The following is a 22,980-nucleotide window of genomic DNA, read 5'->3' on the forward strand; positions in this document are numbered from 1 at the left end:
TGGGATCTCAATTTTGTGTTGGAGAAACTCACTCTACAACCTTTTGAGCCTGCAGTTGCGATATTATTTGGACAGAACTAAAGGGTTCAGACAATCTCAGCAGTTATTAGTTTCTTTTGCTTTGTGCTCTCAGGGCAAGCCCGTGTCAAAACAAACTATTTCTAAGTGGATTGGATTTTGCATTGCTTTCTGTTATTCCCATCATGGCAAAGAGATTCCAGCTGGGATTAGGCCTCATTCCACTAGGGCTACTGCCACTTCAACAGCTTTTTTGAGGGGGGTGGCAACTAAGGATATTTTGGAGGCAGCCACTTGGAGTTCAGTGCATACCTTCTCTAGGCATTACCACCTTCCAATGTACTCTAAATCCAGGGCTGGTTTTGCCACTGCTGTGTTGCAGGGCATTTTGGCAGCTCCTGCTTCATTATAGTTTAGCCATCCTCCCTTACCTCTGCTTTGGGATTCTACCCAAGTGTTAGGACTGCAGCAATGTGAGATGAAGAACATAGTACAGTTTTGTACCTACCATAAATGTAGATGTTCAAGATCCACATTGCTGCAGTCCAATTTACCTCCCTCCTTCCCTCTGTAGTTTGAGGTGGTTGTGTGGGTTGGGTTATCCATCTGAGGTATATTGTGTATATTGTATATATTGTACATATTTTTGGTGTTAGGCTGGTTGGTTGTTTAGTTGTTGTCTATGGGTTTTGACCTTTCTTTTTAGGGTCTTCTGACATCTGGGGCAAGAAAAGACTGAGGATATGACGTCGGTCATGCGCATTTGTACCCTGACGTTCTGATGTCAGTCAAATGCGCCTTGACCGAAGTCAGCCTTATACTCTGATATTCGGGCCGACCGAGGGACAGCGGACTACCCAAGTGTTAGGACTGCAGCAATGTGGATCTTCGAACATCTACATTTATGGTAGGTACAAAACTGTACTTTTTATTAGTTTAAGGTAAATGGCAGATTTAGTTTTCAACTGTGTCTGACATGGCTGTCTGGCTGTCCCATTTAAGGTAAAAAAAATCTGGTGTGACTTGAACACAAGTTGTGGAATGGAATGCAGTCTGGGATCCATAATGATCTTTTACGTCCGTTTACTACATGGCCATAAGTAAGTACATATGAAGTTTATAAGCTATTCAGGATTTGTCATGAAGTATTCCAGATTATATCTTGCAAATTTTTACTTTAGGAAGTCGTACAGCAGTTTCTAAAGTCTGTGCAACATACAAATGCACCTTACATTAGTCTACAGACCACATAGAAATGTAACATTTTAAAATAAGTTAATCATAAATTGCTTGAGCATTTTTATACAGTATTATCAAAAGATAATTTTTAGTTTTATATTTAATTTATGTAAATCTCACTGCAGGCAGCTTTTATTAGACAGTTTAATCATTTTTCTTTTTTTAGGAGGAGGAAGATGAATATGCAAACTGGACGCAGAGGAATTCATGTTGATCAGTCAGACCTACTATGTAAAAAAGGATGTGGGTTCTATGGCAACCCTGCCTGGCAGGGATTCTGCTCCAAGTGCTGGCGAGATGAGTATCAGCGAGTCAGGCAAAGGCAGATTCAGGAAGATTGGGAACTTGCTGAACGGTATTGTTTATGCCACAATTCTTTTGTAGGACTTTTTGAAAGTGACAAGGTTGCAGATACGCTTAGATATATTATAGTTACTGATTGTCTTAACAGTGCGGTGGTGGTGCTGCGGTAGTGTTGTCACCTCACAGTAAGACGTTGTCATGTACAATTCTCAGCGAAAGTGTCTTCTGTGTGGATACATGTGTGAATGGGCGTACCTTCGTTGAAGGTTGTGCGTCAGGGCTGGCAACTCTGTATGTAAAAATCCACTGCCAATCATTAGTGGACTGGAGTTCCGCTGTGGCGACCCGTAACCGGGAAAAGCCGAAAGATACAACAACTGATTGTCTTAACAGTGTGAATCTTTGAAGTCTTCCAAGTCATGTTTTTAATGGTGGTATTTGTGGGGACTTGATAGATATCTCTTTTTAAAGAGCAGCTCTTGGGCTACTATACTGCACCGGAAACCAACTGGTGTACAGCATCTGCTGTGTGTTTTGTTTTCAGGAATGCCAGTTAATGTTAGCCAAGGGATCTAAAGAAAAATAACAGTAGCAGCAATCCTACTTTGAAGTAATGTTGGTCATGCCTTTGATGGTAACTGCCACTTCTTCATTATACCACTAGAGAATTGAAACCAGGAAAAGCCCTAATGTATCCCATGCTTAGATCTTTCCTGAGAGCTTTACATTGTCAGAGTACATTAATACCCCATCAACTGGTTTGGATCTGTCAGGCAGTGAAAGTAAGTGGCCAGAAAGTAAGTAGCCAAGTTATATCGGCAGATGTTTTGAGCATGGGTTAGACAGTTGGGAGGGATTGACTTCTCTTACCTGCTATATAGTAAGAAAGTGCTAATGACAGTTTTGATGTTATGGATTATTTTTTTCCAAATGTATATTGGTATTACTGATCTAATGACACTGTCACTGATTATAAAAAAAAAACAGTAGGGGTAACGGTGATATATTTTTTCTTTCTCTGACTTTTGCGTCCATCAGCCCTCCCATGACCTTGTGGGTTCATTTGTTCTTGTTTAGGGTTGGAGCCAGTTTTGAGGGGCTTTTGTGTGGGCAGAAATCTGTTATTTCTGGCCCTGTCCTCATTACCTCTCACCCGAAACAGTCTTAACATTCAGTGGCTCAGTAGCATTGGGTGGGGCGGCACACACTGGGGAAAACAGTCCAAGGCACCTCCTTCCCAGAGAGGCCGATTTGCATATAAATGTACTGGAGATGAGGGCAGTGCTTTTAGCATTGCAAGCCTTTCAGGATGCTGTACCTTTGGGGACAGTTTTGAACCAAACAGACTGTCAGTAGCTTGCTACATCAACAAACAAGGAGGAGCGAGATATTCTTTGTGTTTCACTGTTGCAGCCATTACATTTGGGTAATCCTGCTGGCAGGCTGCCCTCAGCCAGCCTGAATTCCAAAGTCTTGGGTCCTGCGTCTGCTGCTGTTGCCCCTTCCCCTGATGTCAGGTCATCGGGGGTATAAAAGAAGCAGCCAACGCCATTTTCTTCAGTCTTTTTTGCCGCGTATTGCCCGAAGCAGAAGCAGTTTGCAAGTGCCGGTCGGCCGACTCCTGAGATTTTCATGTTTGAGGTTCAGATCCGAAGTCTTCAATAAAACCAAGTACCCCGTTGGGGAAACTTTTCTTGCTCCAGACCGATGTCAGAAAAAGTTAATAATTGTATTGCTTGTGGAAAGCAAATGCCTCCTAAGGATTTTCATTCTTACTGTATTCCTTGCCTAGGCCCTGATCACAATGTTATTGGTAATCTGTTTTGTGCTAGATTTAACCAACGCACTATTAAGCATCGGTATGATTTTGCTTTAATCTTTTTTGGACGCTGGTTTAATTATCCTGAAATGTCGTCGGATAGCCATCCGACTATGAGTGTACAAAAAACGCAAAGAAAAGGATAGAGATAAACAACTGAAGCCCAAAACCGACTAAGCTTCTCCTAAACCAGTCGCTGGTTCTCAGTGAGGCACTTTCACAGCCCTTGACGCCCACTACTTTAGAGTCGCAGGCCACTACCGACTCCCACGTGGAGTCAGCCATGCCGCTGGATACTCAAGGTATTGGAGCCTCAGACGCTAATCTCTCAGATGGGTCCGGAGCCGCTGAGCGAGTACCGGCTTCTGAGGGTGTATTCAGACCTAAACATCTTTACATTAAAACGACTTCAGCTGCAAAGGTTAAAGCACCTTCTAAAGCAAGGAAACAAACTCGAGCCATGTGGACTGGACTCTATGCCCAAAAAACAGATGCTCAAAATGGTCGAAGAATTGATTACCTTGATCAGGGGTTCCCATCCCCCTCCTGATAAGAGGCCTAGGCAAGACACTGACTATGAATCTTCAGATCAGGTTTCTATTTCTTCTGATTTCTCTTCTGATCAGGAATATCCCCCCCCCCCCCCCCTATGAGGATTCTGATGCTGAAGAATCTATACCTTCAGCATCTCCTCCTGAGGACTATTCTTTTGGGGAAACCTTGCATACCATGAGGGAGAATTTCCACTGGAAGAGCCAAGATTTTTCAGAATCTAAAAGAGGCTCAGGGATTTTCTTTTACTACCTCAGCACAGGCCTCTAGCCATTCCACCTTTGTTAGACATTGTAGATGTGTTTTCGGAGTCTAGTCTGACCCCTGAGTCCTTTCCCCCAGCCCCTGTTAAGCCTGACAGATATTACAGGGTTCCTGATTAACACAAATTTCTTTTTAAAAACCCTGCTGCTGACCCAGAAACTATTTCACATGGTCCAAAGTAGTTGAGGCTTCCACTGCAAAAAACCCAAACCCCTCTGACAGATTCAAGGGGCACTGGATAGATGGGGAAAAAAGTTTACACATCTGCAGCTTTGGTTATAAGAGCCTTAAACTGTTAATTTCATATGCTTAAGAGTATCGGCAACATGTCATGGGATTGCTTAAACAGAAAATGGTGTTAAATTCTGAATGTGCAGAAAACCAGGAAATGCAGGATTTATTGTATGCAGCAGAACAAGTTGGAAAACCATACTTTGCAATGCGGTTTTGATTCTTGGGGAGGCCTCCTGCAGGGCAGCAGTTATGGGTTCTGTAATTAGGAGGCATGCTTGGTTAAAGGAACAAAATCTGCCTGATCATGTTGAAGTTAAATTACTAGATGCACCTTACAGCTTGATACTTTGTCTGGTGTTAAGGCAGAAGAGGCGTTAAAAGAAATGGAGGACAAAGCTAAATCTATGCAAACTGTCAAAGATGTTTTACAAGTACAGCCACCTAAGTTTAGTAGACACTGGCCTACAAAAAAATGGTCCTTTCCTGTGTCAGACCTCAAAGGGGCAGATCCGGACGCCCTAGGGACAGATCCAAGGTGCAAGGTTCGTATAGGTCCAAACAATGGGGTGCTTTTACCTCCAAAGCTGGAGAAGATAGATAACAAACATACAGAAAACGATCCCAATGACTTCCCCCTGCCTGCACCAAGCACTTATCTTCTGGCAGCACCCTTAGGGGAAAATTAGCACTTTTTTTTCAAAATTGGCACATCATAACCCAGGACAAGTGGGTTCTAAACAGCGTCACAAGGCTACAAGTTCCATTTCCATACTCTGCCAAAGGCAAACAGCTGGCCAGATCTGCCAAAAAATCAATGGGCAGACTCACAAAAACAAGTCTCATCCCTCATGGACTTCGGGGGCCATTCAACAAGTACCAGAGCAAGAGCAGGGACAAGGATTTCACTCAAGACTGTTCTTGGTACCCAGAAAGGACAAGGCCTGGAGGCCGATACTGGACCTATCTATTCTGAACACTTTCCTGGATATTCCAAAATACAAAATGTTGACTTTGCAGCAGCTTCTGCCCATGCTGGGCAAGAATGCTTGGCTTGTGACTTTAGACCTAAAAGAGGCATAACTGCATGTTCCAATCAGACAATCCTGCAGAAGATACCCAAGATTCAAGGCTGGTTCAATGCATTACCAATTCTCTGCACTGCCATTTGGCTTATCTACTTTGCCCAGGGTCTTTACAAAGTGCCTGGCACCAGTAATTGCATTCTGCAGACAGAGGAATACAAATATATCCTTACTGGACGACTGTCTCAAGCAGAGAACAAGGACATTCTTCAACATCTGGCATTTGTGAAAATACTTATAACATGCCTAGGGTACACAGTCAACAAAAAGAAATCAAAACTAGTACCCTCACAAGAGAACATTCCTGGGTGCAAGCTTGAACTCAACTGCCCAGATGGCTTCTCACACCAGACAAAGGCAACTGACTACCTATTTCAAAATGTTGGCAACAAAGGCCTAGTTATCTGCAAGGAAAATTCTGCAGGCTTTGGGCTTCATGGCAGCCTGTTAATTCCATATGCAAGACTGCATATGAGGAAACTTCAATGGTACCTAAAACGTGTTTGGATTCAACATTGCCACAGCCTGGAAACGGTCATTACTCTCATTCCCTGCCTGCAACAGGAGTTTCGATGGTGGGCAAAGGCTTGTCACCAGAACAAGAGACAGCCATTCACATTACCTCCAGCCAGGCAGACACCAACAACGGATGCATCAGTCTATGCTTGGGGAGCCCACATGGCAGGAAGATGCATTCAGGGCACATGGTCCTCAAACCAAATGCATCTACATATCAATCAAAGAGATGTTAGCTGTTCAAAATGCCCTGACAGCCTTCAAGGACCTATTTCATCCGGGACTACTGATTAAGACCGACAACACCACGGTCATGTGGAATATAAACAAGCAGGGGGGCACACATTCTTACCCCCTTTGCAGACTAGCCATGACCTTGTGGGACACAGCTTTGACTTACCAAGTACATCTGCAGGCACAATTCCTGCCAGGAAAGGAAAATACTCTGGCAGACAAACTAAGCAGAAACCTCATGGATCCCCACAAGTGTAAGCTGGATCCACAAGTCTTCAGCATGATAGCAAGAAAATGGGGATGCCCGGACATAGATCTAGTTGCCTCCTCCTCAATTGCCAACTAAAAAGATTCTGCACAAGGACTTATCACAGACAAGCATGGAAAGTGGATGCTCTATCAGTATATGCCTTTCCTCCCCAAGGTGCTCCTAAAGGTCAGACAGGAGAAGCCAAAGATGATACTGATTGCCCCAGACTGGCCACGCCAGTACTGGTATCCAATACTAAGAAACTTATCTCTATACCCAGCTTGGACATTAACTCAAATACCTCGACTACTGTCCCAGCAAAAAAATCTGATCATGCACAGCCAACTCTGGGCATTAAACTTGGCAGCGTGGTGGTTAATGTAGTCCTACAAAAAACACCTCTCAGTAAAGCTGTGATGGATGTCATTCTGGAAGCCAGAAGGCCTAGTACTAGAAAGTCTTATGCTGGAAAATGGAAGAGATTCTGTGCTTGGAACCAGGCACAAGGAACTGATACAGCGGTACCAAATATGCCTCAGATTTTGCAATACTTAACTGAGATGCTGGACAAAGTCCTATCTTTCATCAATTAAAATTCATGCCTCTGCCATTTCGGCTCATTACAATACAGAGCCACTACTTTTTTCTCTCCCTTTATTAAGGCAGTACCTCAGAGGAGCCAAAAATTTAAGGCCCCCAAGGAGACTACCAATACCTGCATGGGACCTCAACTATGTCTTGGAAAAGCTCACCCTGCCTCCTTTTGAACCAGCTGCTACTGCTGATATGAAGTTTCTGTCTTGGAAAACAGCTCTGCTCTTAGCAATTACTTCTGCAAGACGAGTTTCAGAGCTACAGGTGCTCATGGCTGTGGAACCTTTCATAATTTTTCATCCCAGACAGGGTCTCCCCAAGGACAAACCCAACGACAAACCCAACATTTATGCCTAAAGTAGAGTCCAGTGTGGCTCTTAACCAAGCCATCCATCTGCCAACTTTTCACCCAAATCCACAGAACAAGGGGGAGAGAATTCTGTATTCTTTGGACGTACACACACAACTTAGAATCTACTTGGACAGAACCAAAGCTTTCAGGAAGACGGAGCAATTACTAGTGGCATATGCTGCAGGATCACAAGGAAAGCCCATCTCAAAACAGACTATTTCTAAGTGGTTAGGCCACTGCATTAGTTTCTGCTAGTTACACCATGGCAAGCCAGTGCCTAAGGGCATTAGGCCTCATTCCACCAGAGCTGCAGCCACCTCAGCAGCCTTTCTCAGGGGAGTACCAACCAGAAGAATTTTAGAGGCGGCTACTTGCAGTTCAGAGCACACCTTTACAAAGCATTATCATCTGCCACTCTACTCTAAATCCAGGGCAGGCTTTGCCACTGCAGTTCTGCAGGGCCTCATAGCCGCTCCTACTGCTGTCTAGTTCCAGCCTCCCAACCATAGCTTAGGGACTCCACCCAAATGTAATGACTGCAACAGTGAAACACTAAACATAGTACATTTGTGTACACTTACCATAATTGTAGATGTTAAGAGTGTATTCACTGTTGCAGTCCAGGTTACGATATATATATATATATATATATATATATATATATATATATATATATATATATATATATATATATATATATATAAATAATATGACACACTTTGGCTACCCTTTTGGGGGGCACCTCTGGGGCAAGAAAAACTGAAGAAAATGGCGTCTGCTTCTTTTATACCCCTGACGACCGGACGTCTGGGAAGGGCAACAGCAGCCGATGCAGGACCCAAGACTTTGGAATTCAGGCTGGCTGAGGGCAACCTGCCAGCAGGATTACCCAAATGTAATGACTGCAACAGTGAATACACTCTAACATCTACATTTATGATAAGTGTACACAACTGTACGATCTTCTTATCTCTTGCATCAGGAAGCACGTAGTGTGGCAGTGGGCAATCTCATTCAGCCATTTTCTGTTAGCAGTGCACATTCCGGGGAAGTCCAATATAATAATAGACGAATTTGAGCAGGTCCATTACCTCACGAGTGGTCTCTCAACAAAGAAGTGATGGAAGTGAGCTTCCATCAGTGGGACCAGCCCTGCTGAGATCTTTTTGCATCTCCACTGAGCAACAAGTGCAGCAGCTTTTTGTTCCTAATTCCTCCCAAGGGGCAATACCTGAGGGGCTTTCTGCTCCACGATTGGCCCTCTGGTTTTCTGTATGCTATCCACCATTCCCATTGATTCCCAGATTTCTACAGAAAGCTGCAAGGTTGAAGAGCAATGTTATCCTCCTTGCACCTTACTGACCTCGACAGGTTTGGTTTCCCTTCCTTTGTCCTCCTCTTTGCACACCTTGGATTCTGGATTCAATTTGCAGACCTATTGTCTCATCCAACAAGCACGATTCATTCAGACATCTCAAACCTCAAGCTAACTGGGTGGTTTCTCCACTTCCACTAATAGCCAGACAACCTATGCTCCCATCCCCTGTTTGTCATATACTTTTATCTTCCCATAAAGATTCCACTAGGAAAATCTTAGAGTCAATGGAAGAGGTTTGTTTGTTGGGCACGTCAAAACCATTTTTAGCCTTTCATTCTGTACACAGTGTCCTAGACTTTTTGGCAGAAATTAATGAGAAAGCTAGCTCCTTTACCATTAAAGTTCAATTGGCAGCAATCTCTAACTTTCGTATAGAAGTTGAAAATTTTTCTTTAGCCGCTACTAAAATATGCAAAGCTTTCCTGAAAGGTACTATTTTGCTTAGACCACCTTAAAAAGATCCTATTCCTTCAAGGGATTTGAATCCTCAATTACAGGCCTTAATCCATTCCCCCTTCAATACAGCAAGAAAATGTGATCTTCAGTTACTGACTGGGAAGATTATAATTTTAGTGACTATCGCCTCTGCTAGGAGAATTTCAGAACTATAAGCATTATCCTGTAAACCTCCTTGCATGATTTTCCATAAGGATAGTGTTAAGAACTAAGCTTTCCTTTCTTCCTAAGGTGGTGTCAGAATTTGGTATTAATAAGTCTATTAACTTGTCCATTTTCTTTCCAAATTTTGAAAATAAAGTTGAATATATGTTGCATTTGCTGGCTGTTCATAGACAGTTGTGTTTTGTACTTACCAGAACAAAAGACATTCTGAAATCTGATCAGTTATTTATATCCTTTGGTTACAAGGGTAACGTAGGTAAGCTGGATTGTGGACTGTATGGCCTCTGTCTCTAAATCGGGCATTTCATTAACAAAACCTGTCAGAGCTCACTCTGCGAGTCCTATGGCAACCTTGTCTATATTTTTATCCAGTCATTCCATGGATGTCATATGTGCAGCTGCTACCTGGGTAATCCTCATACTTTTATTACTCCTTTCACATTGGAGCTGGTCTTGAGGGGAAGAGCAGCCTTTGGTTTAACTGTGGTCAGGAACATCCTTAAGAGTCCACCTGTGATGTAAGGTAGCTGGGGAGTCTATCCCAGTTGCTGAGGAATGAATGAAAAATGACATCACATAAAGACATTATGTACGTACCATAACGTTCCAAATCTGTGCTGTCAATTTTCATTCTTCCTCAACCTCCCACCCACCAACCAACTGCCAACCTGTGCCCCCATAGACTTCTGGAAAAATTAGGTGCTATAAAGAGACCACAATGTTTTGTATGGAGGTCCAGATATTTGGTTTCCTTTGTTAGGAGCAGCATTCTAGTATATGTAGTACTTATGTAATTGAGCAAACAAGATCTGAGGTATGTTGGGGTTGGTGTATTGTGGGTAGGGAGGAGCTCGAGTTTCAGTTGACCATGAGCTATAGTAACTGCAGAGTTGAATCCGAGGTTCAGATCTGAACCCAATGGTTGAAGAATGAAAACGGACAACACAGATGAAACATTATGTTAAGTACATAACTTCTTTTCTTTTTAACCATCAGTTGGTCCCCCGTACTAGACCAAGACCCCAAACTCTAAAGTCAGAGCTCTAACAGATTCTCTTCTGTGACTTCAAGACTAATTCTACACACTCGCGCATCTCTTCAAAAAACATCAGAAGTTCCAGCATGTCTTCAAAAAACATCAAAAGTTCCTGGATGATCAAAGAGCTGAAAGCACACTCCATATTAAAATATGAAGCTTTTTCAGTCTGAAAACAAATTCTATCCCCAGACAATTGGACAATATATGCCCCCTCCCCCCAGGTTCAGGCAACCAACTTCTCTGGATCATCTCACTTTGTAGGGGCTTTCTTACTCTTCCCTTAATCCACATTTTTGTAACCATTGCTTAACTCTTTATGCAATGACAAAAGTAAAACTGTCTTAAACATCTATCCTAGCAATATCAACCGGAGGATGTTTTTTTGCCCAATCTGCATTCTCCCTGCAGTTGGCAAAATTCTTGAAAAAATCCTGTACATTCAACTCTCCACTTTTATACAACCGTACCATTATCTCACATTAAAGCAGCATGGTTCTGAACAGGCTGGAGTGCAGTGACTGCACTATGATCCCTAACAGATGAAATCCTTCTCAATATGGGTTAGGCCAACCTTACCAAAGAAGCTTTTCATTGACATCACGCAAGCGCTTGACCCCTTTAACCACCACCTCCGCTTTTTCTCCATTCATGGACATTTGTGCAGTCACGGAGACCTAGTTCAAGGCTGTAGAGAGCACCCCAGCCATACCAGGTTACACCTGATTCCGTCCATTAAGACCTCAAACTGTAGGTGTGAAAACTAAAGGAGGTGGTGGTTCAGTATTCATTAACCAGTCTGGAGGTGTACTTATTTTAAACAGCATGATTCCCTGGAGATACTTCAGGTGCAGTTAACTGTTGGTAGTACACCTATTCAAGTCATTGCCAGTTACAGGACCCCCTCCATGAATCAGGACACCCAGTCTGCCTGTTTGGATCTACTTGAGTCAATCAAGACGCATCCGAACACCATGGTTTTGGGTGACTTTAACTACCCATTCATGATTGGGGAAATTATTTGTGCTCAAACTCATTTGCCCAAAGATTCCCCGACTTCGTTAACTCCAATGCTCTGGACCAGATGGTTGACACACCAATATGGGGGACCACTGTAGCACCCCTACTGTGAGGTTCTCCCTGGTGAGATCTGACCACAAATCAGTTTCATTCAAAGTGACTCACACCTAACCCCTCAACTAAACTAAAACAAAAAACCTCTCCAGAGCAGATAATAACCTCTTACAGGATGGTATAAATAGCTTCACTGCACCTCCTTCCTCGGATGGAACTGCAACTATGCCGAGCTCTACACCAAAGCTTTATACAAATACATATATAATTGCATTGACTCTGCCAACCTGATAGGACCAAAACAAGCTCCTCAAGGAAGAGCAAACCTGCCTGGTGGACAACTGCCATTAACAGAATTTACAGTAAGAGAAAGAAATTGCTGTCTTAAGAGGGAGCCCTCCTAAACTGGAAACACTTCCTCCGCCGCTTAAACAATCAAATAGGACTTCTTGTGAAGTCCTCCAAAACAAACTACGAATGCAAATTAGCTCCCTCAGCAAAGGACAACCACAAGGCATTCTATAGTTACATCTGTAACTTAAAAGGCAAGGCCCAGAGTTGTGCAGAATTGTTAGTTAAAAATTTAAAGTTGCACTACACTATTCAGGTAGTCTGTACCTTTACTCAATGAAGACACTGAGGTCAGTTCTGCTGTTACGACATTTACTCTGCATGCAAAGTAGACCTCTAGTTTAACAATGAAAGAAATACGCAAATAACAAAGCCGTACGTCAGCTTACCGCATCAGATCTGCAAGGACAGGAAAATCAGTGTGTCTCAACTTACAAAAGAAAAAGTCCCAATTTTTATAGTGTCTTTTCTGCCTGCATCAGCAGTTTTGGAAATTTGCCAGAATGTCTTTTCTCTTAAGCTGGTCTGCTGGCAGTTTGTTTTCCATATCTTAAACATTCTGTTCCTGAAGAACAAATCCTTTCGTCTTTGGCCTGTCTTGCGTATCATATTGACGAGAGACAGTTGCATGCAAGAGTTCGTCTTGTCCTGCTTGTAGATCATAAATTTCAAATGCTGCACAGTTTACAAGAGATAAAACATTTTACTTTTGATTCCTAATAACAATGAATGCCAAGCTATATATTTTTTGCCAAGAGTTCAAAGTAAGTGCACTCTATACACTGAAATGCCGAATATTTATTTCTGATTTTCAGAATAAATCCACTGAAATCCATTTTTAACCTGCTCATTACTCTCTCAATTCCCTCTTTAATTAAAAAGCGGAAAATGACTGTCCATTTTATTACTTCAGTTGTACACATTGAAACTTTTTTCCAATTTATCTAGGTTAACCATCATAATTTGTTGGATTTTATACGTTTTCTGCAAATGGACTTGTAGATAGCAATTCCAGTTAGCTAATTCCAGATAGTTAATATAACTATAATGCTTAACACTATTATACAGGATGTATCAACCAATTTAACATTTTTTTTCTGATTTTGATCAACTAGTAAAGATATCCCACCAATTGTGAGCAGTGTCTTTTGGTCTTTTCAGCCAAACTATTTTTTGCAATGATGCTTAATGCTTCATAATACCGAATACTTTTATTTCTTTTTTCCAAATACTCTCTGATGATCTTAGTATTGTTCATTATGTTTTTTTAAGTTGTCCAAAGATACAGATATATATACTGGAAAGCTGTATTAAGTCATAATTCCTATTTTTTGAAGTATTTACTTATATGGTTTCATTAACCGCATAGCTCTGATTATTCCATTTAAGGAAATCAACATTTGATAAACATCCTACAAAAGGTAATTTTATATTATGACCTACAGCTTGATCTTTAACCAGACAAATATGCTGAGGAGCCAATTTTATAAACATTTGAAAAGAAGAAAGCATAATGGTCCATTTGCATAAGTTAACAGAATGCTACAGTAAGCATGGTACATAGACAGGCAAGTGCTGTCCACAAATCTATTTTGAGTCTGTGTACTATACTCAGTTTTGTGTTTTTTCTCTCATATTTATGATTACCTTCAAATTGTGGCAACCAATACTCGTACCCCTCTGGTCTCAGAAATGTCATAGTTAGTACTGTAAATTGACGCACAACAGTGGTATCAGTAACATAATGTGAGAATTGGCCTATACAGTACTGTGGAGTAAAATGTTACTTCAGTAAGTAGCTTAATGCAATCTGTATCAGGTATCCATTCGTTAAACAATTGTCGCCAAGCATTTTCATTTTGTAACATACCCGCGGTAGTGGTGCTGCGGTAGCGTTGTCGCCTCACAGTAAGACGTTCTCCGGTTCAATTCTCAGCTAGAGCGTCGTCTGCGTGGAGACGTGCGTGAATGGGCGTACCTTTGTTGAAGGTTGTGCGTCAGGCCTGACAAGCCGGTACGTAAAAAAATCAACTGCCAATCATTAGCGGACCGGAGTTCCACTGTGGCGACCCCTAACCGGGAAAAGCCGAAATGCCACAAACAAACATTTTCAGTTTGTAACATCAGTTCAATTTGTACATTATTTTTTTGAATTTCCACATTAAAAGATTGCATAGTGCACTTTGTCCAATTTACAAAAATTGTCATATTACCATCAAATTTCAACTGATGTAGCTGCATAGCATCATAATTGTCTAAAATTGCTGCTGATAAATTATATTGTGCAAATGTGTTTTCCATATCTCTGGATTTCAAGATGCTTGTAAATGTACAATCTGAGAGATATCCTCCCCCACTACTTTTAAACGGTTAGTTAGTATTTAATTATCATTATTATTGTTATTGTTATTGTTGTTATTATTATTATTATTATTATTTAATGATATCACATATGCTGAGCCTGTGGACATAGCTAAACCTGTTGGCTGACAGGTTCTGTGATATCTTCACTCCCCTGTCCCCACCACATGTACCCCATGACATCCCTACCACCTGTCCCCTACCTTGCTTCTCTAAAGGCAGGTCATAAATATCCTCTCTAAGGTCAAAAATACAGGATCTATGGGACCTGATAACATCCCAGGCTATGTCCTACATGGGCTCCAACTTGAATTAGCAACACCATTGGGTTATTCTCCTTCTTTTTTTTTTTTTTTTTTTTTCCCCAATCATAGTTTAAGCACCAGCTTCATACCAGCTGAATGGAAAACGGCAACTATTACTCTCTTGCACAAAGGTGATGCTTCTGCTGACTCCAGGAAGTGTAGACCTATTAGCCTGACTAGTCTTGTCTGCAAGGCCTTGGAGCGATTTACCATGGAGCTTATCAGCAAAGATATAGGTCATCTCCAAACACTTGACCCTACTCTGTTTGGATTTGTCAAAGGGAGATCATGCCTTTTAAACCTGGTGGACTACTTGAAGACAGTTACCAGGCCCTGAACAAGGTGAAGTCTGTGCATACAGCCTACCTGGACTTAGCCAAGGCATTTGACACTCTCTCACTCGGGCATCCTTGACAAACCTACCCAACTAGGCATCAACTCTTGTATCATAAGCTGTGTCGCTGACTGGCTCATTAGTAGAACTCATATAGTCAAAACAGGGGAATATACCTCCCAGTAGCAGACCTGTAACCAGTGGTGTTTAGATTCATAGATTAGTACTGGGATAAATGCCCATGTTAAGTTGTCAATCTCGCCTTTATTCTTGCTGGATGGGTTCGGAGCTGACCTTCGGCTCCGACTCTGCCTATACTAAAGCTCGAGAGCTATTTATACCAGCTCGAGGCTACCCTATATCCTATAATGCTAGGTGCTAACTACCCAGATCTGGTTTGCTGCTTACAGCTGTGAGGTGCATTTATTACCGGCTCTTCAGGTTAGAAGTTTTAATTCAAAAAATTTCTATCTTTTAGTCAGGTTTTTTCTTGGTTTTAGTTGGCGACCATCCCATTAGCTTCCCTTCATAGCTAATCCCCCTTCCAGTCCCTTTTTAACCCCTTTTAAGCCATTTTTTAATCCCCTTAGTTATCAGGTTAGGTCTTTGAGCCTATTCTGCCTTACTTGTCAGTTTTATTTTTTGTGTGACTGACTTTACTGTTTAAAAGTGTGTGTGTGTGTGTGTGTGTGTGTGTGTGTGTGTGTGTGTGTGTGTGTGTGTGTGTGTGTGTGTGTGTGTGTGTGTGTGTGTGTGTGTGTGTGTGTGTGTGATTTTTTGTACTTAGGATGTCGAAAGACACCAGGGTCTCGGGCTTCAGGAAGTGTGACTCGTGCTGTCAGAAAATGTCGCTGACAGACTGTCGCACTTTTTGTGTTTATTGCCTGGGCCCTCTGCACCTGCAGGACTCTTGTTCGGTCTGTCATGCGTTCAGCCCCAGAGTCCTGCTGGAACGCAGAAACAAGTTATTTTTGAGGGGCTTGTTAAAGCCTGAAGGTTCCCCGACCAAGTCTTCGTCGGGGAAGCCATCTAAGCCGTTGGCTCCGAGCTCGGAGCCTTCGACTGGTGGTACTCTTAACTGCTGTCGCATCGGCTCCGGCTGGAGACGATGTTTCCAAGACACAGTCTTCATTATCGCCTCCGGCTGGAGTCTCAAATTCAGGCTTCTGCATTGGCTCGAACCGGAGCCGATGATTCCGGCACTCGGTCGGCACCGATAGTGGTGTCGGCGCCATCTGCTAGCCGTAAAAGGTCCAGATCTCCATCCTTGGAGTCTGTTCACTCTGCTCCGAGGTCTTCCTTACTCTCTGAGTGGAGTCATCGAACCCATTCCTCCAGGTCTTCCAGGCTGTCGAACCACGACCTCGAGAGGGAGGTTAGTAGACTTAAGTCTCAGGCACTAGCCCAAATGCTTTGTAGCCCTTCTCAACAGACAGTGGCTATCCCCACCCCATCTTCGATTCCTCCTCTGACTCTTCTCTGAGTTCGGAGCCAGAGCTTGTGGGAGCTGTGGCCGTCGACACATCGGAGCCGATACCCCACATTTCGGCTCCGTCGTCTGCTCCGGTCTCTTCCATTGGTCCCATCCTTGGAGGGATCCGGGCGCATGGACTTCCTCGTCTGCTCCGAGGGGGCAAGTGGCATCAGACCCTTGTCCGACCCCGTTCTCCCTCTCTCGGAGCTTTGGCGCTGGTAAGTTCGGCCCTGACATCGGCTTCGGAGCCATCCCTCTCTGTGCTGGGAGGGGTCCTTATCTCTTCGGAGCGGGGACAGTCTACCCTACCTGATAGGGGCGCCTACGAAGTCGTGAGGAGCGTGCTGGCCCCTGTGCCTGCTCCTTGGTCAGCTCCCTCAGCTCCTCCCTCTGTAGTGCCTGCTGCGGTCTCAACCCACCCTCTCATTACTGACCATAGAGATCCAACGCCTCAGGTTTCCCCACTGGGAATATCCTCCTCTTCTGAGGTTTCCCCTGATCCGTCAGGGGAACCCCCTCGGAAGAGGAAATGTAAGAGGAAGCATGTGGACTCCCCTGAGTCCATTACATCCGATACCGACTTGGATGAGTCTGAAGGGTCCCCACGGTCCCCCTCTGAGGATGTCCCCTTTTCAGACATCCTTGAAATCCTGAAGCAGAGGGGGAACTGGTCTACCCTTAATCCTTCCGAGGATGAGTCGGTTTACCTAGAGGCTTTTGGCTCTCGCCCTTCCACCTCCTGGGTGTATCCGCCCCTCATGGAAGTGGTAGCACGGAAGGCGTAGACTGCCCCTGATACGATGGAACCTACCCCACGGAGGCCTTCCAAATTTATAACAGCCCCTTCGGACAAACCGTTTTTAGCCATGGCTGTCCCGGTTGACGCCATGGTGGTGGCTGCAGCCACTAAGAAGGAACTGGCTGATCCTTCAGTACCTGTCCATCCTCCTAACAAGGAGTCTAGGACTATGGATAGGTACAGCAAGCGGATGTCATCTTCAGCGACCTTTGTCATGCGTTCGCTGAATTATCTGTGCCACTTCACCCGCCTTCAAAGAGACATGCTCAAAAAAGTGGGTGAGGTCTTACAGGATCAAACAGCTGTGGGGTCTCAAGACAAAATAAATTCCCAGCTGGCAGCCCTGAATTCCATTGTCAACTCCTCCATGCGGCTTATTTCCTATGCGGCCGATGGGGCGAGTAGGGCTGCAGGCACAGGCGTTGCCTTAAGGCGTCACGCCTGGATGCGGCTTTGTAACTTTGCAGACCCCTTTAAGGCTTCCTTCACTAACTCCCCCTTTGACGGTTCAGCTTTGTTTGGACCTCCGGTGAAGGATACTTTGACCCGATGCGAGCAAGAAGGCAAGACTCTCTCTGCAGTGGGAGTCCATTTTTTTCACCCCGTCTAGACCATACTCCAAGGGTCAGAAGGGTGGGAAGATGTGGTTCTGTAAACCACAAGAGGTTGCGCCTGACGCAAGGGGTCAGTTCCCCTCTAGAGGCGGGGGGGGGGATAACGGACGCCGCCCCAGGGGCAGCGGAGGTCCGCAAAATCAGGGTAGCAGAGAGTCTCTGACAAACCCTTCCAGCATCCCTGAAGCTGCCAGACTGTCCGCCTTCGGAGGCAGTCTGGGGAAGGTTATCACTGTACCCAGAAGCCTGGCTTTCACTCACCCAAGACAAATGGGTACAGTCGATCATATCCGACGGTTACAAAATTCCCTTTTTCCACACCCCAACTCAGCCAAAAGGACCCCTTCCAGACGTTCCACCCAGTCTAAGGGAACAAGCAGTACTAGAAATATCAAAACTGCTAACAGAGCCATCCAGCCAGTCCCAGCTGACCAACAAGGATCCGGAATCTACTCCAAGTTCTTTTTGGTACCAAAAAAGACAGAGGACTGGAGACCCATATTGGATCTCAGCAGACTAAATGGGTCTGTAAGAAGAACGAAGTTCTGGATGGTCACGCTACAGTCCATTCTACCCTTTCTGGGTCAGGACGATTGGATGTGATCAGTAGACCTTCAGGATGCGTACTACCACATCAAGATGCACAGGCGCTCCAGGAGGTTTCTCCACTTCTGGCTGGGAACCAGTCATTATCAGTTCAGAGCCCTGCCCTTTGGTCTCACTACAGCCCCCCCGAGTGTTCACCAAATGCTTGGCAGCGGTTATGGCTCATCTGAGACGTCAAGGATTCCAGGTGTTTCCATATCTTGACGACTGGCTCCTCATTGCCACCACCAGGCGTCAACTTCTCCTCTCCAGAGATTACACCATTCATACTTGCAAAGGGCTAGGTATCTCCATAAATTTCTAAAAGTCTGCCTTGTCGCCTTGTCAGTCTATTACCTTCATAGGCACCACCTTGGACACAGTCCAGCTTTCCGCAAAACTAACCGAACAAAGAGTTCTAGATATCCGCAGGCATGTTCACATCCTTCTTAAGAACAACAAAATCCAAGCCAGGTTTGTCCTGAAGGTATTAGGACTCATGGCGGCAGCCATTACTCTACTTCCCTAGCTCACTTTCATATGTGGATCCTTCAATGGATGCTTTTTTCCCAGTGGTCCTTTCAACAACTTCCAATGTCACACAACATTTTAATAACCCTGTCTTGCAAGAAACACCTTTCTTGGTGGATGGTCTCCCCTCAAGTCCTTCAGGGCAGACCATTTGATGTTCATCGTGTTTCACTGTTGCAGTCATGACTGTAGGGTTCTCCCCTGCCGGCAGGCAGCCCTCGGTCGGCCAGAATCCCAAAGTCTGGGTCCGGCGTCTGCTGTTCAACCATGCTCCCTGACGTCAGAGCGCCAGGAGTACAAAGTTGACAGCTGCCGCCATCTTCTCCAGTCTTTCTTGCCGTGCGGTGATAGCAGTTCGCAAGTGCCGGTCGGCTGACTCCGGACTATTTTTTCTGATAAACTTCAGTCCGAAGATTTTCTTCTCCACTCAAAGCTAAGTACCCCGCTGGGGAAACTTTTTTTTCTTGCTCCACTCCGATGTCAGAAAAAGTTAATAATTGTATTTTATGTGGGAAGCAAATACCTCCTAAGGATTTTCATTCTTACTGTATTCCTTGCTTAGGCCCTGACCACGACATAGCTAGTTGTCGGTTTTGTGCTAGATTCAATCAACGTACAATTAAGCGAAGGTACGATTTTGCTTTTCATTACTTCGGTAGGCGCTTTAACTACAAAATGTTGTCTGATACGGTTCCGGCTACCGGAGTTCACAAACGTTGCAAGGAAAAAGACAGGCTTCCGAGGTCCAAATCTGATGATAGCGCACAAGCGGAGCCAGCTTCAGGTTCGGCCTTAGTCAGTGAGGTGCTTTTGCAGCCCCTGTCGGCCATTTCAGAACTGATGGCCGAAACGGACTCTCATGAGGAGCCAACCAGGCCTTTAAATATTTCTATTGCAGGACCTTCGGACAATGCTCCTTCGGATGGGTCTGGAGCCGCTGTGCAGGTACCGGCTTCTGAAGGGGGTTTCAGGCCCACTCAGCTTCTAATAAAGGCAAAGACAAAGGCAAAGACTCCTTCTAAATCAAAGACTGCAGCACAGGCCTCTTCTGAACTGGCTCTCAAGTCACAGAAACAGTTACTCAAGATGGCGGAGGATTTACTTACTATGATTAGGGGTTCACATCCCCCTCAAGATAAAAGGCCAAGGCAGGATGTTTATTATGATTCCTCTGATCAGGCTTCTGTTTCCTCAGTTTCTTCTGACCAGGAATATTCTTTCCCTCCTTATGAGGATTGTGATGCTGAGGAATCCATTCCTTCAGCTTCTCCCCCTGAGGATTTCTCTTTTGGGGAAAGTTTGCATGAAGTGAGGGAACATTTCCACTGGGAAGGACAGGAGTATTCGGAAGCTAAGAAAAGACTGAGGGATTTTCTTCCCCAACATAGACCCCTGGCTATTCCTCCTGTTTTGGATATTGTGGATGATGCCTTTTCGGAGGCTAACTTAACCCCTGACTCTTTTTTCCTCCTGCATCTGTTAAGCCTGATAGATATTACAGGGTTCCTGATTCCCACCAGTTTTTATACAAGAACCCTTTTGCTGACCCTGAAATCATTTCTCAGGGTCCTAAGGGAGTTAAGGCCGCTTCTGCCAAAAATCCCATTCCTACTGAAAAGGATTCTCGATCCTTAGAAAGATGGTGCAAAAAGGTGTACACTTCTGCTACTTTGTCCATTAGGGCTTTAAACTGTCAGTTTCATATGCTGAAATACCAGCAATTTCTCTTGTCTGTTGTAAAACAAAAGCTTACTTCTATTTCTGCCTATGCAGATAAGGAATTACATGACTTATTGCGTGCCACTGAACAAGTTGGGAAGCATGGTTTACACTGTGGATTTGATGCCTTGGAGGCTTCTTGTAGGGCTGCTGCCTCCGGCACAGTCATTAGAAGGCATGCATGGCTAAAGGAACAAAATTTGCTTGAACAAGTAAAGGCTAAATTATTGGATGCTCCTGTTCAGCATAATGTTTTTGGATCAAAAGCTGAAGAGGTGATTTAAAAAGATGGAGGATAAGGCGAAGTCCATGCAAACAGTTAAAGATTTCTTAAAAGTACAGCCACCTAGATTTAGCAGGAATTGGCCTTCAAAAAATTGGTCCTTTCCCACTTCATACAGGCCTCAGAGGGGTAGATATAGACGCTCCAGAGGAAGGCCTCAAACACAAGCTTCTTATAGACCAAGACAGTGGACTGCTTCCACCCCTAGGGGAGGAGAGGACAGGTCACAAACTCAAAGGAAACAAACTCGATTACTCCCTCTTTTGGGCTACAGGAACTTATTGCCTGGAAGTCCCTCTCGGAGGAAAACTTTTTTTATCAAAACTGGACTCAAATAACCCAAGACAAGTGGGTTTTGGATGTGGTTTTAAGAGGTTACAAATTCCATTTTCATACCTTGCCAAGCGGATGGCCAGACCTTGCAAAACATCAATGGAAGGAGGCCTTAAACCAGGTGGAAGCTCTCTTGGCTTTGAATGCCATAGAACTGGTTCCACTTTCAGAGATGGGAAAAGGTTTTTACTCTAGGCTCTTTCTAGTCCCCAGGAAGCAAAGCTCATGGAGACCCATTCTGGATCTGTCTGTCTTGAACACCTTTCTAGAGATTCCAAAATTCAAGATGCTTACTCTACAGCATCTACTTCCAGTGCTGTACAAAGATGCATGGATGGTAACTTTGGATTTAAAGGAGGCATGTTTACACATTCCCATCAGGCAGGATCGCAGAAAATACCTCTGGTTCAAGACCGGATCGAGGCACTTTCAATTCTCTGCGCTGCCCTTTGGATTGTCTACTGCGCCCATGGTCTTCGCCAAATGCCTGGCTCCAGTAGTAGCTTACTGCAGACTCAAGGGAATTCAAATTTACCCTTATCTGGACAATTGTCTAATTCAGGCAGACAGCAAAGATGTCTTACTCCAGCATCTAGAATTTGTACAGAACCTCCTCAAGTTCCTGGGATTCTCTGTAAACAGTCAAATTTGACACCAACACAACAGATAACTTTTCTGGGTGCTCTACTAAACACCACAACCCAGATGGCATTTCTGACATCTGAATAACCATTACAGCTGGCTTCAACTTTCAAAACCTTGGCAACTTTAACTCCACTATCTGCAAGGAAATTCCTGCAGGCTTTGGGTTACATGGCCTCCTGCATCCTTCTCGTACCATATGCAAGACTACACATGAGGAAAATACAGTGGTACCTAAAAAGTGTATGGTCTCAGCATTGCCACAGTTGAGACATACTGATCTCCATCCTTCCTTGCCTTCAAAAGGAATTTCTTTGGTGGTCCAGGGCATGTGCTCTAAACAAAGGGAAACCTTTCAGTCTGCCTCCTGCCACTCTAATTCTGACCACGGATGCCTCCTGATTATGCTTGGGGAGCCCATTTTCAGGGTAACTGTCTGCAGGGCCTTTGGACAAAGGATCAGAAGCACCTGCATATCAATTTAAAGGAACTGTTAGCCGTTCAGAAAGCTCTGTTGGCCTTCAGGAATCTTTTACAACCAGGACAACTACTAATACGGACAGACAACACCACAGTTATGTGGTACATAAACAAGCAAGGGGGATCTCATTCTTACCCCCTTTGCAGACTAGCCATGGATCTATGGAACACAGCTCGAGCTTGCAGTCTGGATCTTCAAGCTTTGTTTCTACCAGGGAAACAAAACTTCCTGGCAGACAGTCTGAGCAGAAACCTTTCGGAGCCACACGAGTGGATGCTGGACACCAAAATATTCAAGATGATAACCGCAGTCTGGGGATGTCCTCACATAGACCTCTTTGCATCCCATCTCAATCATCAACTACAGAAGTTTTGCACCAGGACTTTCCACAGAGAAGCTTGGAAAGTGGATGCCCTGTCATTCAGTTGGAGGAACCTCTCGGGATGTGCCTTTCCGCCTCTTCCTCTTCTTCCACGGGTCTTATTGAAGATAAAACAGGACAAGCCCAAGATGATAATCTTGCTGGCTCCAAATTGGTCTCTGCAGTTTTAGTATCCAACTCTAAAAAACCTATGTCTGGAGCCCCCTTTGGGTTTTACCTC

At 44.2% G+C, this 22,980-nt stretch overlaps 1 protein-coding gene across 2 annotated transcripts in view; it reads left to right on the forward strand.

Annotated features, from left to right (window-relative positions):
• The window catches only part of RABGEF1 (RAB guanine nucleotide exchange factor 1), a 587,842-nt gene that overhangs the window by 91,112 nt on the left and 473,750 nt on the right, over positions 1 to 22,980 (forward strand). For both annotated transcript variants that reach the window (XM_044054238.1, XM_044054237.1), the window contains exon 2: positions 1,424 to 1,612. In XM_044054238.1, coding sequence (XP_043910173.1) covers positions 1,434 to 1,612 — 179 coding nt within the window. In that variant the 5' untranslated portion in view covers positions 1,424 to 1,433. The remainder of the gene's footprint in view (positions 1 to 1,423; positions 1,613 to 22,980) is intronic.

This window comes from Protopterus annectens, chromosome 13.part0, assembly GCF_019279795.1.
Source record: "Protopterus annectens isolate FY-2018-M chromosome 13.part0, PAN1.0, whole genome shotgun sequence".
Lineage (NCBI taxonomy): Eukaryota > Metazoa > Chordata > Ceratodontiformes > Protopteridae > Protopterus > Protopterus annectens.